Genomic DNA, 23,681 nt, shown 5'->3' with positions numbered 1-23,681 from the left:
TGTCATTTTTTGAGTTTCATCTAGTGTGGGACCAGAAGACACTTAACCTGGTAGGATATTTGCCAGACTATGTGCAGAGATGGGGTTTGAGCCCTGGCACCACATGGGAGTACCATGGCCAAAAGGGAACCTTCAGTGCTATGGTGCTTCTCTCTTTCTCTCTCTTTTTTAAAGAGTTTATTTATTAATGAAAAAGATAGGGGGAGAGAGAAAGAACCAGACATCACTCTGGCACATGTGCTGCCAGGGATCGAACTCAGGACCTCATGCTTGAAAGTCCAAAGCCTTATCACTGTGCCACCTCCCGGACCACACTTTTTTTCTCTGTCCCAAAAAGTCCGACCAGAATGGATACCATGGGGGAAAAAAAAAAAGATCAACTCTCACAGCTGTTATTAAACAAAGGACTTGATTTTGCTTATTAATGTATCTCAGCAACAAGGTTTAGCACAAGTAAGTATTCAATATTTTTCTGAATGAATAAACTATACTAAGGATATATATACATATTCATCCCTAAGTGTTCTCTGATGGTATGGAAAGTAGCTCAGTGGTTCAATCCCTAATACTATATAAGAAGAAGAAAGAAAAAACCAAACAGGACATAAATGGTTAAGAGGTGACTTGATTGTTTCTCACACACAATACAAATAAGTAAAAGCACTTGTTACAAATTCATATTAAACTTCTACTTGATATGCCTAAGTCCTTTGAGTGCCAACTCCTCCTGACCAAAAAGCCTGTGATTTGAAACTGCCTAACGTAGTGAATTCTCAGCTTCTTTCCTAGAAAGCCTTGGAAATCCATCTTTTGACTATGGGCATACTTCAGAGAGGCTGCAGGTTCAGTTCTAAATCACGATAGGAAATGACTATCATAATAAAGCAAGCCACAGCTTATTATTTGTTTCCTTGGGCATATAAAGAGTTTTCTTTACACTACAGTAGTCTATCAAATACGCAACAGCATTATGTCTGAAAAAGCAATGTACTGAAAAATGTTTTACTGCTGCAACCCAGGAGGTGACAGAGCAGGTCCACCATCTGACCTTTAGGCATGAGGTCCTGAGTTTGATCCCAGGCATCTTATGCACAAAAAGTGATCCTCTGCTTCTGTCTTTCACCCGTTAATAAATACATTTTAAAAAATACTTTCTTGCTGGTGGATGTTATACCCGAAATATAACAGTTTCATAGCCACTACTAATCATAAATTAAAAATGAAAACATATATATACTTTACTGTTAAGAAATTGCTAACCATCCTGAGTTTTCAATTAAGCATGATTTTTTTGGTCACAAACCTTCAATTTGTTAAAAATAAAAGTCTTACAGCCCAGGAAAGGGCACAATGATAAAGCACTGGACTCAAGTTTGATCTGTGGTATCGAATGTGCCAGAGTAATTCTCTGGTTCTCTTTCTCTCCTTTTTTTTTTTTTCTAATGTTAATAAATTTTGCTTTCAAAACCACCTCAACTGCACCAAAACAAAAGACTGGGGAAGGAGGAGTTGGAGGTGCTTGGGGCCCACATGAATGATGACAAAAAGAACTTGTTAAATGGGAAACTGGGGAATGTTATGCATGTACAAACTATTGTATTTACTGTTGAATGTAAAACATTAATTCCCCAATAAAGAAATAAACTAAAAAAAAAAAAAAAAAAAGATGGGTTTTTTTTGACACCTGCAGATCTGCTTCACCGCCTGTAAAGTGACTCCCCTGCAGGTGGGGAGACAGGGGCTTGAACCAGGATCCTTACGCCGGTCCTTGCACTTTGCGCCATGTGCACTTAACTGCTACGCTACTGCCCGACTCCCAAAGACGGGGGTATGTTTTACAGATACTATTACAGTGAGGCCTGAAATTGTGCCCATATGTCAACAACTATACTGTAAACCATTAATCTCCTTAATTTGAATCTTAACTATTTCAAATCAGTACATGCTTTCTAGTCAGAGAAAGCTGAGATTGGGGGCCAGGCAGTGGGTGGTGCACCCAGTTAAGTGCACATAGCACAAAGTGCAAGGACCTGCACATGGATGTGGGTTCAATGCTCAACCAGGTGTGCCACCACCTGGTCCCTTGTCTGTCTTTGGCCACCAGGGTTATCACTGTGGCTCAGTGCCTGTGAGGCAACTCCACTGCACTCCTCTCTTGTCAAGACAAGAAATAAAAAGGGAGGGGCTGGAGTGACAGCATAATGAGGCTTGGAGGTCCCAGGTTTAACCCCCAGTGTCACCATCAGCACACCAGCCAGAACTGAACAACATTTATTTCTGGATATATTTCTTTCCCACTAAAGAGGCTAGGTGGTGGTCCCGGAGATGGTGCAGTGATAAAGCTTTGGACTCTCAAGCATGGGGTCCTGAGTTTGATCCCCGGCAGCACATGTGCCAAAGTGATGTCTGGTTCTTTCTTTCTCCTCCTATCTTTCTCATTAATAAATAAAATCTTAAAAAAAAAAAAAAAAAAGAGGCTGGGTGGTGGCATAGTCAGTTGAGCAAAATGTTACTGTGCACAAGGACCCAGGTTCAACACTCCTAGCTTCTACTTGCAGGGGAGAAGCTTCACATGTGGTAAAGCAGTGCTGCAGGTATCTTCTGTTTTTGACTTCTGTCATTATACAATAAATAAAATAAATGACCTATTAAAAAAAAAAAAAAGATTGTGGTCCAGGAGGTGGCGCAGTGGCTGAAGCACTACTCTCAAGCATGAGAGTCCTGAGTTCAATCTCGGCAGCACATGTACCAGAGTGATGTCTGGTTCTTTCTCTCTCTCCTACTATCTTTCTCATTGATAAATAAAATCTTTAAAACAAAATAAGATCTGTGTTTGAGTCCCTGGCTCCCCACCTGCAGGGGGGGATGTTTCATAAGTGGTGAAAACAGGTGTGCAGGTGTCTTTCTCTCTCCCTCTTCCTCTTCTCAATTTCTTTGTCCCATCCAATAAAAAAAAAGGAAAAATGGCTGCCAGGAGCCATGGATTGCAGTGTTGGCACCCAGCCCCAGCGATAACCTTGGAGGCAAAAAAGAAAGATTTAGTATTCTTTAAGTCACTGAAATACACTATGTCTGGTGCAGTGTCTGAACCAAAACCATCGTGCATAAAAAAAAAAACTTTTTTTTCTCAAATGTTCTGGACGCAAGCATTAAAAACAAACTTTTATTACACCAAAGCAAAGGACTCTGAGGAACGAACTGAGGACTGGAGGGGACATTGGGGACCTAAGCTGGGGGTGAGAGTATTTTTACAGACCTGTCTCATGGGGAGATGAGAAACTGTACCAATATGTTAACAACTATACTGTAACCATTAACCTTAAAATAAAATGATAAAAAGAGAAACTTAATACTCACCAGTGCAATCTGCTGTTTAATACGTTCTCGAGCTGCTCTATCTTCTGCCTTTTCTCTGTTTCTTTCCTCTAACATCCTTTTAGTTAATTCTTCTTCTTGCTTTCTTTTATAATCCAACATCTCTTTTCCAGTTTTTCTCCTCTCAATTTCCTTCTTAATCTCTCTCTGAATTAAAGTAAAAATTCTATGTAAAAAAATAGGGTTTAATAATCTACCCTAGTTATTATTGTGTATGCAGTGTACAGCTAAAGAAACAACTTCAGAAAATCTAAGTTTAAAAGAATTGGGCAGGGGTAGATAGCATAATGGTTATGTGAAGAGACTCTCATTCCTGAGGTTCTGAAGTCCCAGGTTCAATCCCTGCAATACCATAAGCCAAAGCTGATCATTGCTCTGGTAAAAAATGAAGAGTTGGGAGTCAGGCGGTGACGCAGTGGCTTAAGCACCTGTGGTAAGGATCCCGGTTTAAGCCCCGGCTCCCCACCTGCAGGGGAGTCGCTTCACAGGTGGTGAAGCAGGTCTGCAGGTGTCTGTCTTTCTCTCCCCCCTCTTGTCGTCTCTCTCCATTTCTCTCTGTCCTATCCAACAATGAAGACAGACAACAATAATTATTACAACAATAAAGCAACAAGGGCAACAAAAGGGAATAAAGAAATTTAAAATAAATTTTTAAAAAAACTTAAAAAGATGAAAAGTTAAAAAAATAAATAACAACATATGTTAATGGTGAAGTGTCTATAAATCTAGTGTTGGGGAGGTGGTTTAACAGAATACAAAATGTCTACATAATTGTTTTTCACAAAAACAAAAATTTTAATGCTTCACAACCAAACTTTTTTACCCCATGTCCTTTTGTTCTTATTATGGAAAAACTTACTGAAGGAGAAAAGACATTTCAATTTAGTCCTAGCATTTTACAAATAAAATAAAACCTTTACAAAGTATGCGCTACCCCCACCTGCAAGGGGAAAACTTCAAGAATGGTGAAGCAGGGATGCAGGTGTCTCTCTTGTCTCTCTGTCCCCCATCCCTCTTAATTTTTCTGTCTGTCAAGAAAGTATTACTACTACAGTAAATCCTCTCCACTGTGTTGTGTCATAGAACTCTAAGTTGGCAGCCATAACAGCTCTGCTGAAGTGAATAGGGAGTCAGTGTTCTCTCACTTAACAGAAGAGTAGAACAATGGTAAAGTTAAGTGTATGAAGGTTACCTGTTCTTCCTCTTTCCTTTTTTCTTCTCTCCTTTCTTCAAGTTTTTTGGTTAATCTATATTTTAAAGTGGAGATTAATTTAGCAAAATACAAGGGTGAGAATGTGAAAACCCAAAGGCAAAGTTCCTACCCCCCAGAGAAATTCATGATCAGTTAGTCTCCCAGAGTCCATTAGATGAATAACAGCTGAAGTTCTGAGTATCATACCTCTCAGTTACTATTAGTTTCTCCGCTTGCCACAGATTTATCTGACACTGATTTTAAAATATACATTCCCAAACAAAATATAAATCAATGAAAATGCTTTACCACTGGAGAGACCATAATCATTATGCAAAATAATTTCATCCTTGAGGCTCTAAGGTCTCAGGTTCAATCCTTGCCACTACTATAAGCCAGAGTAGAACAGTGCTCTCATAAAACAAAACAATCCTTATAACTGAGGGACTAGGAGGTAGCTCATTTGGTAGATTGCACACTGTACTATGCAAGAAGAAATGGACCACCTACAAAAGCATGGGCTCGAACCCAGGTCCTTTTGTGTGGTAATGTGTATGTAGGTGCACTACTGCCCAGCCCCCAAAATAAAAGATTTCTTGAAATGTATTTTTTTAAATTTATTGTTATGTGTGTCTATGGTGGGGGGGGGGAAGGAGAGAGAGAATGAAGCTGGGCATCACTCCTGCAAATGTGATACCAGGAATCAAACTCAGGACCTTGTGCAAGCAAGTATAGCATTTTACCTGCTCTAACCTTCCAGGCTGACTTTAATTTTAGGTAGGTAGGAATGGAGGAGGGTAGGGAAGGAGAGAGAAAGACACAGACAACACAGTTCAACCATCATTTGTGAAGCTTCAGTCACAGATGTTGTTGCCGTGCTCTTATGAGACGCCAGGGGTTGAAACTGGGGCCTCGTGAATAATGAGGCACATGCTCTACTGGGTGAATTATCCCCCAACTCTAACCAGTTGTCTTTGCAACTAAAATCACTGCTAATAAAACTATTTCACTTACGAAGGTGTAAATGTATACTATATATTTTCAAACCATCTATAAGGTGTAAATGCATAGTATACACTTTCAAACCATCTATAAATGTCAAAGATGGGAACTCTGTGATGCACTACTGGAAAACTTCTATATGACATCTACTTTGAGTCCTAAACTACGTAAATATATTAATGTTTTTCAGCCTATCTACACTTTTTAATTTTTTTCTTTGAAGATGTATTAATGATAGAAGCACACTGACACATGTCACCTGGTATCATGCTCTAGAGCCTCAGGCATGAAAGTCTTCTGCATAACCACTACTACTATCTCCCTGGCCTCAGACTAGAACAATAATATCCTTTCCCCCCTGCTGAGTCAGGGTTGTTCTGGCCTGCTTTTTCTTTTTATTTCTTTTTTTTTTCTAAAGACTCATGATGACATCTGTTTTTTTTTTAATTTTTTAAAAATATTTATTTTATTTATTTATTCCCTTTTGTTGCCCTTATTGTTTTATTGTTGTTGTCGTTGTTGGATAGGACAGAGAGAAATGGAGAGAGGAGGGGAAGACAGAGAGGGTGAGAGAAAGATAGACACCTGCAGACCTGCTTCACCGCCTGTGAAGCGACTCCCCTGCAGGTGGGGAGCCGGGGTTCGAACCGGGATCCTTATGCCGGTCCTTGTGCTTTGCGCCACCTGCGCTTAACCCGCTGCGCTACAGCCCGACTCCCTGGACTGCTTTTTCATTCAGATAAACAGAGACACCATAATAGCAGAGTCCTCTAGTACAGTAGAACCTGCCATATGGTTTCACGGCTCAAACATGAGCCACTCACACCTAAGTGGTAAACCATCTCCTGGCCATCTTTAAAAGGGTGAACTTCATGTATAGTCTTTTTTTTCCTTAAATATTTATTTATTCCCTTTTGTTGCCCGTGTTGTTATTGTTGCTACAGATGCTGTTGTTGTTGGATAGGACAGAGAGAAACGGAGAGAGGAGGGGAAGACAGAGAGGGGGAGAGGAAGATAAGACATCTGCAGACCTGCTTCACCGCCTGTGAAGCGACTTCCCTGCAGATGGGGAGCCGGGGCTCCAACTGGGATCCTTATGCCGGTCCTTGCACTTTGCACCACATGCACTTAACCTGCTGCGCTACTGCCCGACTCCCCATGTATAGTCTTTTATAATAAAAGTTCTAACAAGGGGCCAGATGATGGCACACCTGGTTTAGCGCACACACAGGTTCAAGTCATGAAGCAGGGCTGCAGGTGGCTGTCTCTCTCCCTCTATCTCCTTCTCCCCTCTCAATTTGTCTCTATCCAATAAATAAAAATGTTACAAAAAATTTCTAACAGCATATGTGAACTTCACCAAAATTTGACAACCATTTAAAAAAACCTTTTTATGTATTTATTACTGGAGACAGAACAAAATTGAGAGGGGAAGGGGAAACAGACAGAAAAAGACAGAGAGACACCTGCAGCCCTGCTTCACCACTCTGAAGCTTTCCCCCTGCAGGTGGGGCCAGGGGCTTTAACCTGGGTCCTTGTACACTTTAGTATGTGCGCTTACCCAGGTGCGTCCACCGCCAGGCTCCCTTGACAACCTATTTTTTTTTTAATTGCCTCCAGGGTTATTGCTGGGGCTCAGTGCCTGCACTAGGAATCCACTGCTCCTGTGGCCATTTTTTTCCTTTTTTTTTTTTCTTTTGGATAGGACAGAGAGAAACTGAGGGTGGGGGAGATAGAGAGGGGACGCAAAAGACAGACACCTGCAGACCTGCTTCAATGCTGTGCCAACTTTTTCAAGCAAAAAGAGCCATCACAGTACCAAAGCTTCTTCAACTGCCATGGGGCCTGGGGATCAAATCAAGGTTGAACACATGGAAAACAGGTGTGTTCCCAGGTAAGTTATCATGTCAACCTTAAAAAAACAAAACTTAAAAAAAATAGATTCCAGGTTTTAAGTCATGAGTGAGTTCAAATACCCAATGTCAGTGATCCCTTCACTTATTGTTTCCCACCAACATCTTTGTGAACAAGAAAATTTCAAGTCATGCTAACAAGGAAGCTTGCTTCACTTCCAAATAATATTTAGTAGTTGTAAGTTGGGTTTATCGTAAAAGATGAATTGGTAGGGTGGGGTGATAGTGTAATTGTTATGCAAACAGACTCTGAGCCTGAGGCTCAGAGGTCCCAGATTCAATCCCCTGTACCACCATAAGCCAGAGGTGTCCTAGACACCAGTCTAGGGGAGACGAGAGGCTGCTAATGCCTATGTGTTAAAGACTATGCTTTAAGCCATTACTTGCCCCCAAAAATGAAAGAATGGGGTCCAGGAGGTGGCAGAGGGGTTAGGGTACTGGACTCAGTCATGAGGTTTCATGTTCTCTCTCTCCCCTCTATCATTAACAAATAATAAAAAAAACTTTTTAAACAAGACAATGAATTGATAATTTTTATCATTAAAATTACTTAACTATGCCATGTTTAAGTGTTGTACTTTCTCATCTCACACCTCCACCCCCAACATTTTTTGGCTGAACTATTTGAATCAAAGTCTCAATTTGCATGATACTACCACCTAAAATATTTAAACTTGTACATTAAAAATTAAAAATATTTCTCAAGTAAGTACAATAATATCTAAGGAAATGTAACATATACAATTTTATTTTCAATTGTCCCCAAATCTTTGAACATTTACAGAACCACTTAAAAAATCACTAAACTAGAAACTATTATAAACAGAAATTTGTATCTTAATTACTAGATCAACATAAGACATTAAACAGATACCCACTTAATCTTGAAAAACAAATAATTATGCACACACCTAAAACTAATACCTTCCTTCAGTGATACAAATGATGATTCTAGAATATAATCTTTATGATTACAATTACATTAGTTAGATAATGAAAAATTCCAATTCAGAATCCTAAAAACTCATGTGTGTAACTTTAGCTTTCATTCAAGTTAATCAACTGAAAACCGCAGTTGTTTTAATAAAATACTATAAAAATGAAGGCAAACCTTTCTACTCTGCTGGTGAGGTCCTCTGCAGGTCTCTGATTTGAGCGTCCGCTGGAATCCTGGGATGAAGAGGGCTGGTCGGAACTGTCTCCTCCTTCGTTATTAAGTACGGGGGCGGGGGGGGGGGGAGAGAAGAAAGAAGGCGGTGTTTAAAGCTGAATTTTTAGTAAGGTATGACTTTTCTCTTTCTCGGGTTACCACTTTTGCTAATCATCTAACTTCTAAACATTAAATATTTTCCTTTAGAAAGGAAATACAGGAAATATAAACTGAGTCACTACTAACTCTAATGTTTGGAGCTAGTTACAATGGTGTCAACAAGGCCAGGCAGTAGCACGCCAGGTCAAGCACACATAGTAGGAAGCACAAGGACCCACTCAAGAATCCTAGTAGTTCAAGCCTCTGAGCCCCCACTTGTAGGGGGACTGCTTCACAAGCAGTGAAACTGATCTGCAGGTATCTATCTTTCTCTCTCCCACTCTATCTCACCCACCATCTCTCAATTTCTCTCTGTCCTATCCAATAAAATGGGGGGGGGGGGAATGGCCTCCAGGAGCAGTGGATTCATAGTGCCAGCACCGAGCTTCAGCGATAACCCTGGATATAGCATTGTACTCTCAAGCATGAGGTCCTGAATTCAATCCCCAGCAGTACCAGAGTGATGTCTGGTTCTTTCTCTCCTCTCCTATCTTTCTCGTTAATAAATAAAATTTAAAGAAGAGAGAAGTGGAGAGACAGACAGACAGAAAAGCATTTCAAGGCATATTAAAGTCAACTTGTTTAACTTCAAAGAAAGTAAAAACTCTAGAAGTAACCAGAGGAAACAAGACATTGGTATTACATACATTATCTTAATATTAGAGACTTCAGAAAATAAGGGAAACACACAACATCCTTCAAGTACAACTACTAATAATAACCTTCAAATTTTATAGCCAGAAAAAGTATTCTATTTTTATTTAATTTTTTTTTGTAATTTATTTATTCCCTTTTGTTGCCTTTATTGTTTTTTTATTGTTGTTGTTATTGATGTCATCATTGTTGGATAGGACAGAGAGAAATGGAGAGAGGAGGGGGAGAGAAAGATAGACACCTACAGACCTGCTTTACCGCTTGTGAATCGACTCCCCTGCAGGTGGGGAGCCGGGGGCTTGAACCGGGATCCATATGCTGGTCGTTGTGCTTTGCACCACTTGTGCTTAACCTGCTGCACTATGCCCGACTCCCTCTAAGACATTTTTAGATAAAATAAAGAGGAGCTATTTTGTTATACCATAAGAGCCATACAGTAAGAAATGCTAAAAGGAAAAAAAAAAAAGTTACTTTGAAAGGAAAAGATAGAGGAGGGAAACAAATGATTAAAAAGGTAATGAAAATCAGCAAAATAGCTCCACACTGGGATTTATTGCCTACTTAAGAATGAAGAATGGGGGAGTCAGGAGGTAGCCCAGTGGGTTAAGCACACGTGGTGCAAAGCGCAAGGACTGGCTTAAGGATCCAGGTTTGAGCCCCCCGCTCCCCAGGCAGGGGAGTCACTTCACAGGCGGTGAAGCAGGTCTGCAGGTGTCTATCTTTCTCTCCCCCTCTGTCTTCCCTTCCTCTCTCCATTTCTCTCTGTCCTATCCAGCAACGACAACATAAATAATAACTACAACAATAAAACAAGGGCAATGAAAAGGGAATAAATAAAATATTAAAAAAAAAAGAATGGGGGGGGTCAGGCAGTAGCGCGGCAGATTAAGCGCACGTGGCACAAAGCTTGAGGACAGGCGTAAGGATCCCAGTTTGAGGCCCCCGGCTCCCCACCTGCAGGGGAGTCGCTTCACAAGTGGTAAAGCAGGTCTGCTGGTGTCTCTCTTTCTCTCCTCCTCTCTGTCTTCCCCTCCTTTCTCCACTTCTCTCTGTCCTATCCAACAACAACAACATCAGTAACAGCAACTATAAGAACTACAACAATAAAACAGCAAGGGCAACAAAAGTGAAAAAAAAAAAAAGAAGGATGGGGGCCAGACAGTGGCACAACCTGTATGCAAGTTACCATGTGCAAGGACCCAGATTAGTGCGCCTGGTCACCACCGGCAGGAAGGAAGCTTCATGAGTGGTGAAGCAGGCTGTAGGTGCCCCTCTACTTTCTCCTTACTTAACCTATTCATTTCTGTCTAGATCACAGAAAAATACATAAAAACAAATTTTTAAAAAAGGTATTGTGGCCTGGGAGGTAGCACAAGGGATAAAGTACAAGTATGAGGTCTCAAGTTCGATCCCAGCTATCACATATGTCAGAGTCTTGCTCTGGTATGTGTTTCCCGCCTCCCTCATAAATAAATCTTTTAAAAAGATAAGAAATATTGACTTGTTCACTAACTTTATCCTCTTTTTTTCTTTGTTGGGGTTGATTAGTGGTTAACAGTCAACAGTAAAGCACAGAAGTCTTTACATGAGTAACATTTCTCACTTTTCCACGTAACAATTCACCACCTCTAGGTCCTCCTCCACCATCATGTTGCAGGATCTGAACCCTCCCCACCACCCCAAAGTCTTTTACTTCGATGCAATACACCAAGTTTTATTCTCTTCTATCACTAAGAACATATATACATATTTAAGACAAACTAACTTTTAAGTTAAATGGAGAGGGATATAGTAGTGAGCACATGTTATAATGCTCAAGGACCCAGGTTCAAGTCCCTGGTCCCCACCTGCAGGGGGAAAGCTTCTTGAATAGTGAAGCAGGGCTACAGGTGTCTCCTTATCTTCTCCTTCTTCTCAATTTCTGGCTATCTCTATCCAATAAATATTAAAAAAAAAAAAAAGATTGTTCATATTATCTGCCTGATTCCATGGCTCCTGGCAGATTGTTCATTTTTGTTTTTGTTTTGTTCTTTGTTGAAAAACAGAGGCAGAAAGACAAGAGACAAGGAGGAGAAACACCACAGCACTGCTTCACTGTCCATAAAGATTCCTTTTGCATCTTGCTCCCTTGTGGGCAGGGGCTCAAACCCAGCCCTCGTCTTCCTCCTCCTCCTCCAATATTTATTCATTGGATAGAGGCACAATGAAATTCAGAGGGAAGTGGGGAATAGAAGAACACCTACAGCACTGCTTCCCTGCAGGTGGGGACTAGGGGCTGGAAGCAGGGTCCCTGAGCACTGTAACTCAGAGTAGTAACTGTAACTGTAGAGTAGTATGCTCTACTAAGTATGCCACTGACTGACCCAAAGTACAATTATTTTAAAGTTATTATGATGGCTTTTAAAATACAGTGAAGCAGTCTACAGCTTAAAGGGGGCATATAGATTACCTGTTGCAGAATCTAACTTTGTATCAGGAGGAACAGGTGGGGTCTCACAGAGCTCTGCATTTCTGGGCGGAGAGTTTTCAGAAGTACTGTTAGGACCAAGTGGAGTGGATGGAGTGCAGACTGAATTTTCTGACTGGCTGCCATTTGCTACTGAAGATTCACCTTTTAACAAGTGCATCTAGGGAGAAAAACATGTAGGGTTTTAATTAACCAGTCTAATCTAAATCCATTATGGTATATGAGGCCACAATATAAGCTTAATCATACAATAGGAGGTTAAAAAAACTTTCAAAGAAGATAAATCTAAAATGTGTAATAGGTGGTGTACTGGAGAAAGCATTGGGCCCTCAAAGATTAGATCCAGAGCCTAATTCCTGGCATGTGCCAGTAATTAGTGAAATATATTAAAATACTTAAAGTAAACAAAATGTGTAATAGTAAAAACAGCATAAGCACAATAGGAACAGAAGTCACCTGTAAGTGCATAAACATGTTTAAAACACTGTGGATTTCCTTCAATGAGATTTAACAAAATTACAAGCTACTAGGAAAGTCATGATGCATTTTTTGCATAGGAAAAAACAGAAAAATACACCATAACAGTTCAACAACTCAGCATATTAGCCATCTACCCAAAGTATATACAAAGGAGAAATTCAGTAAGGTTCTAAAATATGTCAAGCTATATATAATTAGCAACAGTATACTAATCTTAATGGCAATAACTTCCTCTTGCAAAAAACTAACAGTGATGTTCATCTGTGGGTGGATGACAGAAGGGAGACTAAGAAGTCACTCAAATATTATGTACAGATAGTTCTCATAATGCTATTTTTAAGCACACTCTAGGAAGACACTGTTTTATACCTCTAACATTCCATGATAGATTTTTTAAAAATTTATTAATGAGAAATGTAGGAGGAGAGAGAGAAAGAGCCAGACATCACTCTGGTACATGTGCTGCTGGGGATCGAACTCAGGACCTGATACTCGAGAGTCCAGTGCCTTAGCTATTGCGCCACCTCCCAGACCACTCATGATAGCTTTTTAAAATATGACCCTCAGGTAGTCCATTATCAAGTTCCTGGCATATCATTTCCCTATGTTTATAAAAAAAACAACTCCATTCTTTCTTACCTGCCGAACCTTGTGAATTCTGGTTACAAGTTCATCTGCAGAAACACTTCCTGCTATTACTTCCAAAGGAATTCCACTGTCTCCAATAAAGAAACTGGATGGAACACATACTACAGGATCTGTACAAATTAATTAAGTTTAACACCTCATTGAAAACTAAAGAAGGGTGGGGGTAGATAGCATAATGGTTATGCAAAGGGATTCTCATGCCTGAGCCTTCAAAGTCCCAGGTTCAATTCCTGTACCACCATAAGCCAGAGCCGATCAGTGCTCTGGTAATAATAAATAAATGAATGAATAAATCTAAAAAGAAAAAAGGGGAAAAAAAGGATAATCTTTTTTGAAACACTAATAACAAGAGTAAAAAAAAAAAAACAGTATGGTTAACTGATAATTTCAACTATTACCAAATGTTCCATATTATTTACTTACTGAACAGAGAGATAAATTGGGAGGGAACAGGGAAACAGAGAAGGAGCAAGAGACCCCTGCAGCACTGCTTCACTGCTGGTGAAGCTTCCCCTCTGCAGATGGGGACCAAGAGCTTGAAGCTGGGTCCCTGTGCACTGTAACACGTGCATGTTGCTCAATCTGGTGGCCCACTACCTGGCCCCCATGTTGTTTTCTTACTAAATGCCCACAGTTTCTTTAAAGACCCCTATGAACCCATTTACTACAATGTGTTGTCTCAAAGAACATTCAGTAATACAAAGTTTTGTATTCCCCCCATCCCAAATTGTATTGGATAGGACAAAAAGAAATTGAGAGGGGATGGGGAGATGGAGAAGGAGAAAGACAGACACCTATTTCACTGCTTGTATAGTGTCCCCCCTGCAGGTAGGGAGCAGAACCAAGAACCAGGCAGTTGTGTATGCACCACTGTCTAGTTTATTCTTCTTCTTCTAGCGTTTGCCCTTCTTCCGTAGCCAGTCAACAGCATCAGGTTTATATGAAGGTTGTTTTGTTTTTTGCAGCCTTTATATCCTTCCAGAGGTGGAGTGCCAGTATCATTCCTGACAAACTTTTCATAAATAAGAAAGTCTGTTTCAGCTGGGAGGTAGTTCAATGCTTAGACCATGTATCTTCCCTGGATTTTATCCTCTGTACTGTATGAGAGCACGAAGACAATGAGTGGAAGTCCATGGATCGTGAAGTGGTACTTTGGCATCCTCCGCCCCTTTCTCATCCTTTCTCTCTAAAAAAATAAAATAATAATTGGGCAGAAGTGACTGGGCCACACAGTAAGTATATGGTCATGGTCCCAGGATCAATTTTCATGATATATTAATAATGTCTACATAAGTTAATGAAAAGAATAATTTCTTAAGAAAAGATACATACACACATGCCCGTGCACGCACACACACAGACAGTTCTTCAATAAAAGGATACAGATTTGTGAAAATTGCAGGCAGGCTTCACTGTAAAACAAAATCAAATAGAAAATCATCATAAGAATATACTAACTACTTCCCAAATCACATTATTTGTTTTATAAATATTTACTGTACCAATAATCAGTATTGTGAAAAAAATATTTCCTTTGATAGCCAGTAGTTAGAAGGAAAAAAAAAAATGTAATTCTTGGGGAAATAACTGGTATAGCCCCAAGATTTGCGTATCTGAAGCCCCTGGCTGGATCTGTGGAACTGCATGCATCAGAGTAGACCTCGGGCTTCTCTCTCACTTTCTCTCATGTGAAGTATGATTAATATAATAAAATAATTTTAAAAATATTTTTAAATTAATTTTTAATTCACAGACTCAGTTTGGTTCACTGTGTAATTTTCAGGTTAAAGACCTATTGGCTTTTGTATCACAGAAACTGGTGGTGACTGGATTTGTTGGTCAAAAAGCAAGTGTGTCATCCTGCTCCCTTAGCAGCAAGCACTTAAGCAGGATTTCTCCACTGATAATAAGGATTAACTTCTATGGTTTACTAGTATAAAAATAAACTTTGTAGTTAAAAAAAAAAAAAGACTAGGGAGTTGGGCGGTAGCGCAGCCGGTTAAGCACAAGGACTGGTGTAAGGATCCTGGTTCCAGCCCCCGGCTCCCCACCTGTAGGGAGTCCTTTCACAAGTGGTGAAGCAGGTCTGCAGGTGTCTATCTTTCTCTTCCCATCTCTGTCTTCCCCTCTCTCTCCATTTCTCTCTGTGCTATCCAACAATGACGACATCAATAACAATAATAACCACAACAATAAAACAAGGGCAACAAATATTAAAAAAAATTTTTTAATTAAAAAAATCCTTTAAAAAAAAAGAAAAGAAATCACAACACTGAAATTTCAGTGTGGTAGGGGCTGTGCTTGAATCTGGATCTTGCACATGGCAAAGTAGTACACTAAATGAGTTGCTTTACTGGTTCTTTCAATTTGAAGTATCTGACTACATGGTAAGTCTTTAAAACGATTATAGATTTTTTACTAAGTAACTGTTTAGTAATTGTCCCGAGACAAAGCAGACTGTCTTTCTCCCTCTGTATCACCCACTTCCCTCTCGATTTCTGGCTATCTCTATTCAATAAATAAAGATTAAAAAAAAAATCTTGGTGGGCCAGCAAAATAGCTAGGTAGTATCATGCTTTGTCCTATATAGGAACAAGGTTCAAGCCCAGCCCACACTGCACGGGAGGAGCTAGTGCTACGGTTTCTTTGCCTTTTGCTCTGCCTCTCTGTCTCTAAAAAAGTCAGCCTGGAGCAGTGAAGCTCTGGAAATGACAAATAATTTTTAAAATTATACTGGGCTGGCAAAATAGCTCAGCTGGACCGTATGCTTGCTATGTCATAAATACAACCCAGGGCCAAGTTCTAGCTCCCACTGCACTGGAGGAAACTTTAGTGCAGTGCTCTCTTCTTCATCTCTCTCTCTCTCCTCCTCAACCCGTCTCCCTTGCTCTTTATATCCAAAAAATGTAAGTCCAGAGCAGAGAAGCCTCGGCAACAAGAAAATTATGTCTTCATTCCCAAAAAGAGATTCTAAAATAGTAGTCAATCTTTCAGAAATATTCAGTATGTGATTTACAGTTATTTTCAAGTTACTGAAAGTCAAAGATTTGTTGCATCTCTTATGCAAGCTACATAGATGCTTGGTAGACCTGGAAAACTTAAACTTTACAGCAAAATGAAATGACACATTTGGAAAATGACAGTTGGAATTTAAATCCTCTACTGCATCAAACAAAGCAAGACTCAGGGGAAGCATGGGGCAGAAGGGAGTGAAGGAGTTGGGATCCTGATGATAACTGTGGAAAAGAACCAGAGTTGGGGCGACACCTACCTCAGGGAGGTGAGAAATTATGCCCAAGTGTCAGCAACCATACCATAAATGATTAACTCTTCAATAAAGGGATTTAAAAAAAAAATTTAAATCCTCAAAACAAAAAAGCCAGTATTCTTACAATTTAAGAGGACCATCATAAGCCACAACCACAGATTGCACTTGTAATAAAAAAAAATAATGAAATGTTGAAAAAGAACAAACCTTCTGGTGTCGATCTTAATAGCAACAAAACTGTTTGAAGATGCTTCTGTCACTTTCTCATCTTCCCAACTTGCAGCCATCTGTGTAGACTGCTCATCATCACCTGTAAAAACATTTGAGGGAATTTGACATGATATTATCTGCTGACTAAAACTGCTTTCCCTGGAAATATGGAACTTCAAATGAAATGTAACCCCACAAATATTATTTTCTACTGAAACTGAAAACTGACATTTTCCATAAAATGCAGTGTGACTATAAGCACTGTGTTAATATAGTAAGAGTAGTGAAAAACAAAATGTTATTCATATTGTATAAAGCATTTTCTAAAATTCATTCAAATAAGAATTAGAAGTCATGGGCAGAAATGTGCAGCCAGTGGCCCAGTAGAATTCTGGCTTTAACAAAACTGAGGGTCCTGAGTTCAATCCCTGGTACCAGATATGGCAAAGTACTGCTCTGGTCTTTATCTAGCTCATAAAATAAATATAAGAAATATTTTAAGAAATGCAGTGAGCATTCTATCCAATAATTTTAGAAGATACATGTAAGGCAGCTGTCCTTTATGTGGCACCTTTCTATTGGATTTAATAGCCTCTACAATGCAGAACCACCCTCCAAAATTCCTCCAAGGGAGAGAAAAGCAGGTAGTATGCAAATTATAAGTTACTCTGAACCAAAAGTAACCTATGATGTAGAATTCACTTTAGTGGCTGCCTTTTATACTGACTGGAAAATAACATCAATGTGCCTCTGGGCTGCTGGCAGTGTCTGTATCTTGATCTGGATGAACAATTAAACTGTTGTACTTAACGCAGAAAATTCACTGAGCTGTTCAACTGAATTAATATAAGCCCATTTAATACCTCAATGACAAAGTTTTAAAAGTCACACTTATTACAGCGTGGGAAGGGACACAGTGATTAAGGTGTTGGGCTCTCAAGCATGAAGTCCAGGCCCTTTTTTTTTTTTTTTTTTTTTTTTTTACCAGAGCATTGCTCAGCTTTATTTTATGGTGGTATGGGGGATTGAACCTGGGACTCTGGAGCTTCAGGCATGAGTCTATCTGCATAACTATTATACTATCTACCCCTACCCTGAGGTCCAGGCTTTAATATCCTGCTCCACATATTCCACAGTGATGCACTGGTTCTCTTGTCCTTCTTATAAATTATTTTTTAAAGTTACAATTATTGTTGCTTGGGTGTTGGCACAAAGGCTACAGTGAAAGACTCAAAAGCATAAAGTCCTGAACCTGGGAGATAGCATCCCAGACACACAAAAACACTCCCATACCTAAGAATATCAGGTCCCAAATTCAATCTCTGGCACCACCATAAGCTAAAGCTGAGTGGTCTTCTTTTCCCGTCTGTCTCTCTCATTAAAATAGGGCAATTTTTTTTTAAGTTATACTCATCAAGTGATTATTTCAATGACAATACTCAATAAGCAATAATCTCTAAGTAGGACCACCAACAGATGAATGAGAAGATGACTAACTCATATACACACTGATCTACTCAGTTATCAAGGAAAAATGAAAGTCTAACACTTGCAACAATGGGCTTTAAGAGAATTATACAAAAATTTAAAAAGTCAAATAAAGAAAGACAAGTATCATATGATTTCAGTCATAGGTAGAAATAGGGGTAAGGGAAGATAGCATTAACAGTTATGCAAAGAGATTCTCATGCCTGAGGCCTCAAAGCCCCAGGTTCAATTCCCCCCACACACACACTACTTCAAGCCAAAGATGAGCAGTACTCTGGTAAAAAAGTAAATAAAAATAGGGTGAGGTAGACAGCATAATGGTTATGCAAAGAAACTCTCATGGCGGAGGCTCCAAAGTCCCAGGTTCAATTCCCCCGCACCACCGTAAGCCAGAGCTGAGCAATGCTCTGGTAAAAATAAATGAATAAATAAATATAAATAAAAAGGGGCCAGTGAGACAGCATAATGGTTTTGCAAAGAGACTTTCATTCGAGGCTCCAAGGTCCCACAGGTTCAATCCCCAGCAACACCATAAGCCGGAGTTAAACAGTGCTCTGGTCTCTCTCCTCTCTCTGTACCTCTCATTAAAATAAGTATTTTAAAAAATACAGCAAAATTACTATTAAAAAATGAAAAGGAAATTAAAGAGAAAAAAAAAAAAACCCTAGCCTCTTAAGAACAGATTGGCTCCCAGAGGGAAAAGGTGTTGTCTCTGTGTGAAACAAGTCTAAATAAAGTGTGAAGTGTACAGTGATAGATGGAGATCAGACTTCCAGTGGCTATTACTACATAGTACATACAGATGTCAAACTATAATACTATGGGCTGGCTAAACAGCTCACTTGGATAGCGTACTGCTTTGCCATGTACCAGGCCCAGGTTTGAGCCCGGCCCCCCACTGCATCGGAGGAAGCTTTGGTGTTGTGGTCTCTTTCACACTATTAAAAAATTTTTTTTAGATCTTTATTTATTGGACAGACACAGAAAGAAATTGAGAGGGATGGGGGTGACAGAGAGGGAGAGAGACAGAGAGACACCTGCAGCCCTGCTTTACCACTAGTGAAACTTTCCCCCTGCAGGTGGGGACCAGGGACTCGAACCTGGGTCCTTGCACACACTGTATAACATGTATGCTCAACAAAGCATGCCACCACCCATGACAAAGTAGGCGCACTCTCCAGGTGAGCTCTGTTGCAGGCTCTTTCATTTTATTTTGGAGACCAGCACAGCTCTACCATCTATGGAACTTTGTCAATGCTGTGGTTCTCCCACATGGTGCCAGAGCTTGAATCTGAGGCCTCATGGATGGTAAGGCACCCACTATACTTGGTGAGCCCAGCCACTCTGCTCCGTCAACTTGAAGAGAAAAGTCAGAGGTGGGGTAGACAGCACAATGGTTACGCACAAAAACTTTAATGTCTTAGGCTTCAAAGTGCAGCCATACCACCATAAACCGCAGCTAGGATGGAAGGGAGGGAAGAGGGAAGGAGTGAGGGAGGGGATGAAAGGAAAGGAGAGAAGTCAGCATGAGGCCCTCATCACATGAGCCAGACTGAAGCTCTGGTTCTGCTTCTCTCTCCCCATGCTGGAGGAGGAAAAGAAAAGCAGAAGCATGCCGGCTCATAGTAACCCTCTGCTCAAAATCCTACAAGTGATCCCTATTTTACTCAAGGTAGAAATGGCCTCAGACCTCCAGCTATCTCTCCCCTCTTTCTTGCTATACTATTCCTGTCTTTTTTTTTTTTTTTCTTTAACTTAACTTACTTAGCACAAAAACAGACAAAAAGCAGGGAAGAGGAGATAGAGAGGGAATGAGAAGGGCTGGGTGGTAGCACGCCCAGTAGCGTGTGCATGTTACAGTGTGCAAGCAACTGGGTTTAAGGCCCTGATGCCCATCTGCAGTGGGAAAAGCTTCACAAGCAGTGGAACAGTACTGCAGGTGTTTCTTATTCTCCCTATCTTCCCCTTCCCTCTCAATTTCTCTGTCTCTATGCAAAATAAATAATGAAAGGGGATGAGAGAGAGACAGACAGACACATGGAGCGACAGCACTGCTTCACTGCTAGTGAAGCTTCCCATCTTTCTCTCTCCCGACTCCCCTCCTCTCTCAATGTCTCTGTTTTAGTCAATAAAATGGAAAAAATGGCCGTCAAGAGCAGTAGGTTCACAGTGTTGGCACGAAACTCCACTAATAATTCTGGAGGCGAGAGAGAGAGAGAGAGAGAGAGAGAGAGAGAGAGAAGGAGACACCTGCGGTGCTACTGCACTGTTCATAGACGTTGCCCTCCTGCTGGTGGAGACTAAGGGCTTGAACCTGGGTCCTTGTACATGGTGACATATCACTCAACTGGGTGGACAAGCACTGGGCCTCTTTTCTATCTGTATACCTTTATCTCACTGTCTGGTTGTGTGTGTGGGGGGGAGGGGAGGAAGAGTCTGCCAGAAGCAGTGGGTCTGCATAGGTGTGAAGTCCAGCAAAATCCCTGGTCAATAAGAGTAAGAATAAGATGACAATTAGTATGCTAACAGCAAAGACTGATGCAGGAAGAACAATCATTCTCCTTCAGCAAGTAAATCAATAAATAATCCTTCACCTAAAAGGGTGAAAAAAAAAAAGTAAAGAGGTTCTCTGAAAGTAAAACACTGGACTTGCAAGCATAAGGTTGTGAGTTCAATCTCCAACAACACAAATGTCAAAGTGATGTTCTAGTTCTAAGTAAATAAATGCCAAGGAGATGGCACAGAGATTTATTCAGGAGACTTTTCACTCATGTCTGACAGTCCAGGATCCCAGGATCAATCCCTGGCACCACTAGAGGTCGGAGCTGAGCAGTATTAGGGGTGGGAGAGTTAAACTATTATTCTATACTCATAAGTCGGTATAACTCACTTAACTTTCCATCATCATCATTTTGCCTCCAGGGTTATTGCTGGGGCTCAGTGCCTGCACTACAAATCCACTGCTCCTGGAGGTTATTTTTCCCATTTTGTTGGCCTTATTGTAGTCGTTATTGTTATTGTTGTCACAGCTGTTGTTGTTGGATAGGACAGAGAGAAATCGAGAGAGGGTAAGACAGAGAGGATGAGAGAGAAGGGCAGAAAGACCTGCTTCACTGCTTGCCAAGCGACCCCCCTGCAGGTGGGGAGCTGGGGGCTCTAACCAGGATCCCTATGCCAGCCCGTGCGCTTTGCGCCATATGCGCTTAACACACTGTGATACTGCCCAGCTCCCCTAATTTTCCTTTAATACACTTTTTCTTTTTTTTTTTAATATTTTTATATTTATTTTTATTTATTTATTCCCTTTTGCTGCCCTTGATGTTTTATTGTTGTAGTTATTATTGTTGTCATTGTTGACACTTTTTCTTTATAGAATGACAGCAGTTATTTATTTATGTATAGATTTACTTATGGGGAGAGAACCAGAGCATCACTCCGGCACATTCAATGCTGGCGATCAAGGTCAGGTGAAATAGCTCACTTGGATAGTGCCCTGTTTTGCCGTGTGTATTACAGGGGCTTGGCACTGCACTGGGGCAACTTCCATGTGTGGTCTCTCACCATCTCCCTCTCTGTCTCCATTTAAAAAGGAGGGGGGTGGCACAGCTGGTTGAGCGCATGTTACAGTGTACAAGGATCCAGGTTGGAGCACCGGGTCCCCACCTGCCAGGGGAAAGCTTTGTGAGTGGTGAAGCAAGGTTGCAGGTGTCTCTCTGTCTCTGTCCCTGTCCCTGTCTATCTCCCCCTTCCCTCTCAATTTCTGGTTGTCTCTATCCAATAAACAAAGATGATTAAAACAATTTTTTAAAATCAATGCTGGGGACCAGACCCAGGGACTTCATGTGGAGAGTTCAATACTTTATCCACTCGCTGCTCCTGTACGCCCACCCTGCAGTTACTGATCCATGTGACACACAGCTCCAGGCGGCACGAGAGAATCGGAGCTGCTCAAGTTCTGCTGTGGCGATCAACACCGGGCTGACCCTAAGCAGGTCGCGTTCCAGGGCTGGAGAGGGGCCTCCATGGCTGTGGGAACCGGCCTGAGGCCCTGAGGCCCAGGGTCAACCCTCCGCACCCCCACAAGCCCTCCAGGGTTGTCGCCTGGGCTCCCTGCAAATCCACTGCTCCTGGAGGCTATTTTTCCCATTTTGTTGCCCTTGTTGTAGTCGTTATTGTTATCGTTGTCATAGCAGTTGTCAGACAGGACAGAGAGAAATGGGAGAGAGGAGGGGAAGACAGAGGGGAGAGACAGACACCTGCAGACCTGCTTCACCGCTAGTGAAGCGACTCCCCTGCGGGTGTGGAGCCGGGGGCTCGAACCCAGATCCTTACGCTGGTCCTTGCTCTTGGCGCCACCTGCGCTTAAACCGCTGTGCTTACGGACTTCACGGTTTTAAGCGAAACCCAATTTCAGCAATTTGTTCCTCAAGGGTGTGTAGCTGCAGAGTCACTACCAGACTCCGGACTCCTGGCAAGTGAACCTCCCTCCACTGAGCACACACAGTGCCAGCCCCGCGCACACCGGTCTGCTCCCGCTCCCGTCATCACGGCCAGTCCAAGCGCAAAGGCGGCAGGGCGGGGGAGGCAGGACTGACAGTCAGCGCAACTACAGACCCACACAGGGAACCACCAAGGACTGAACGTCGTCTTCTTTAAAAAGAAAAGCCAAAAGTCAAACTTGCAACAAACAGACTGCATACTAGACTCTTCCTACTCTATCACTAAAATGATAATAAATAAAAACTATATACAGCTCCCCCGCTGTCGTTTCGGGAGCCGTGACCACCAGGTGTTGGTCTTCGTGGCTGTCGGATGACACAGCTTTCTCGCTGACAGCCCACAGCTCAGCTCGGGAGGCGCCAGCCGCAGCCCGCGGGCCCGGCTACCGGATGTTTGCACCTGCTCGCGCCAAGCGCCGCCGCGGCCGGGCGACGGCGGGGGGGCGGGGGAGCGGCGGGGCCTGCTCAGCGGCCGCTGGCCCCACGCAGGGCGTTCTGGGACGAGCTCTGGCGGCGAGGCCCACACGGCGCCTCGGACGCCAAGGCCGGGAAAAGCCGGGGGGGGGGCGGCCTCGGGGACCCCAACAGATTGGAAGGTGGAGGGGGCGGTGGGGGCGGTGGCGCGACGCCGAGTGGTCAGGGTCGCGGTGCGCCCAGGAAAGGGGCCCCCTCGGGGGTTCCGGACGCCAGTCGGGCCCCCGCCCCCTTCACCTGCCACGAACACCACGAAGATCGCGCCGTTCCTCTTGGCTGATGCGATGGCCGCCGGAATGGCACCCTGGAACCACAGCATCGCTCCCCTCGGGCCCAAACGTTCACTCGGTGTGGCGTCGTCTCGGCCCCGCAGATGGCCCCGCCCTCCCCCTTCTTCTGGCCCCTCCGGCCCGCAGCCCCAGCTGGTCGTGTCCCCGCCTCTGACTCCGCACAAGCACGCAAGCCCGTCAGCGCCCCCGCCCACCCCACAACGCACGCTCCGTGTCACGTGACGCCACACGGCGCCGTCTGCCCGGAGACGCGCGGGCCAGTGGCTGCGGGTGCGCGCCTGCTCGCTGGGCCTCGACGCCCGCAGTTCCGGAAGTGGAAGGAGCTGGGGGGGGGGGGGAGATGACTGTTGTTTGGCCTAGGAGGTGCCCGCTAAAAGCATGACGGGAATTGTAGTCTTTGAAAGCTTGTGCT

At 42.3% G+C, this 23,681-nt stretch overlaps 1 protein-coding gene across 1 annotated transcript in view; it reads right to left on the bottom strand.

The window, feature by feature from the left end:
* UBXN4 (UBX domain protein 4) overlaps positions 1 to 23,420 on the bottom strand; it is a 35,123-nt gene extending 11,703 nt beyond the window's left edge. The window contains exons 1-8 of the mRNA XM_007525019.3: positions 23,217 to 23,420; positions 16,516 to 16,618; positions 14,424 to 14,452; positions 13,032 to 13,150; positions 11,895 to 12,072; positions 8,594 to 8,687; positions 4,568 to 4,622; positions 3,358 to 3,522 (exon numbers count right to left, since the gene is read on the bottom strand). Of these exons, the coding sequence (XP_007525081.1) occupies positions 3,358 to 3,522; positions 4,568 to 4,622; positions 8,594 to 8,687; positions 11,895 to 12,072; positions 13,032 to 13,150; positions 14,424 to 14,452; positions 16,516 to 16,618; positions 23,217 to 23,298 (825 nt within the window). The 5' untranslated portion in view covers positions 23,299 to 23,420. The remainder of the gene's footprint in view (positions 1 to 3,357; positions 3,523 to 4,567; positions 4,623 to 8,593; positions 8,688 to 11,894; positions 12,073 to 13,031; positions 13,151 to 14,423; positions 14,453 to 16,515; positions 16,619 to 23,216) is intronic.
* Between the last annotated feature and the right edge of the window lie 261 nt (positions 23,421 to 23,681).

This window comes from Erinaceus europaeus, chromosome 18 (assembly GCF_950295315.1).
Source record: "Erinaceus europaeus chromosome 18, mEriEur2.1, whole genome shotgun sequence".
Classification (NCBI taxonomy): Eukaryota; Metazoa; Chordata; class Mammalia; order Eulipotyphla; family Erinaceidae; genus Erinaceus; species Erinaceus europaeus.
This window is presented reverse-complemented; position numbering and strand designations above follow the sequence as displayed.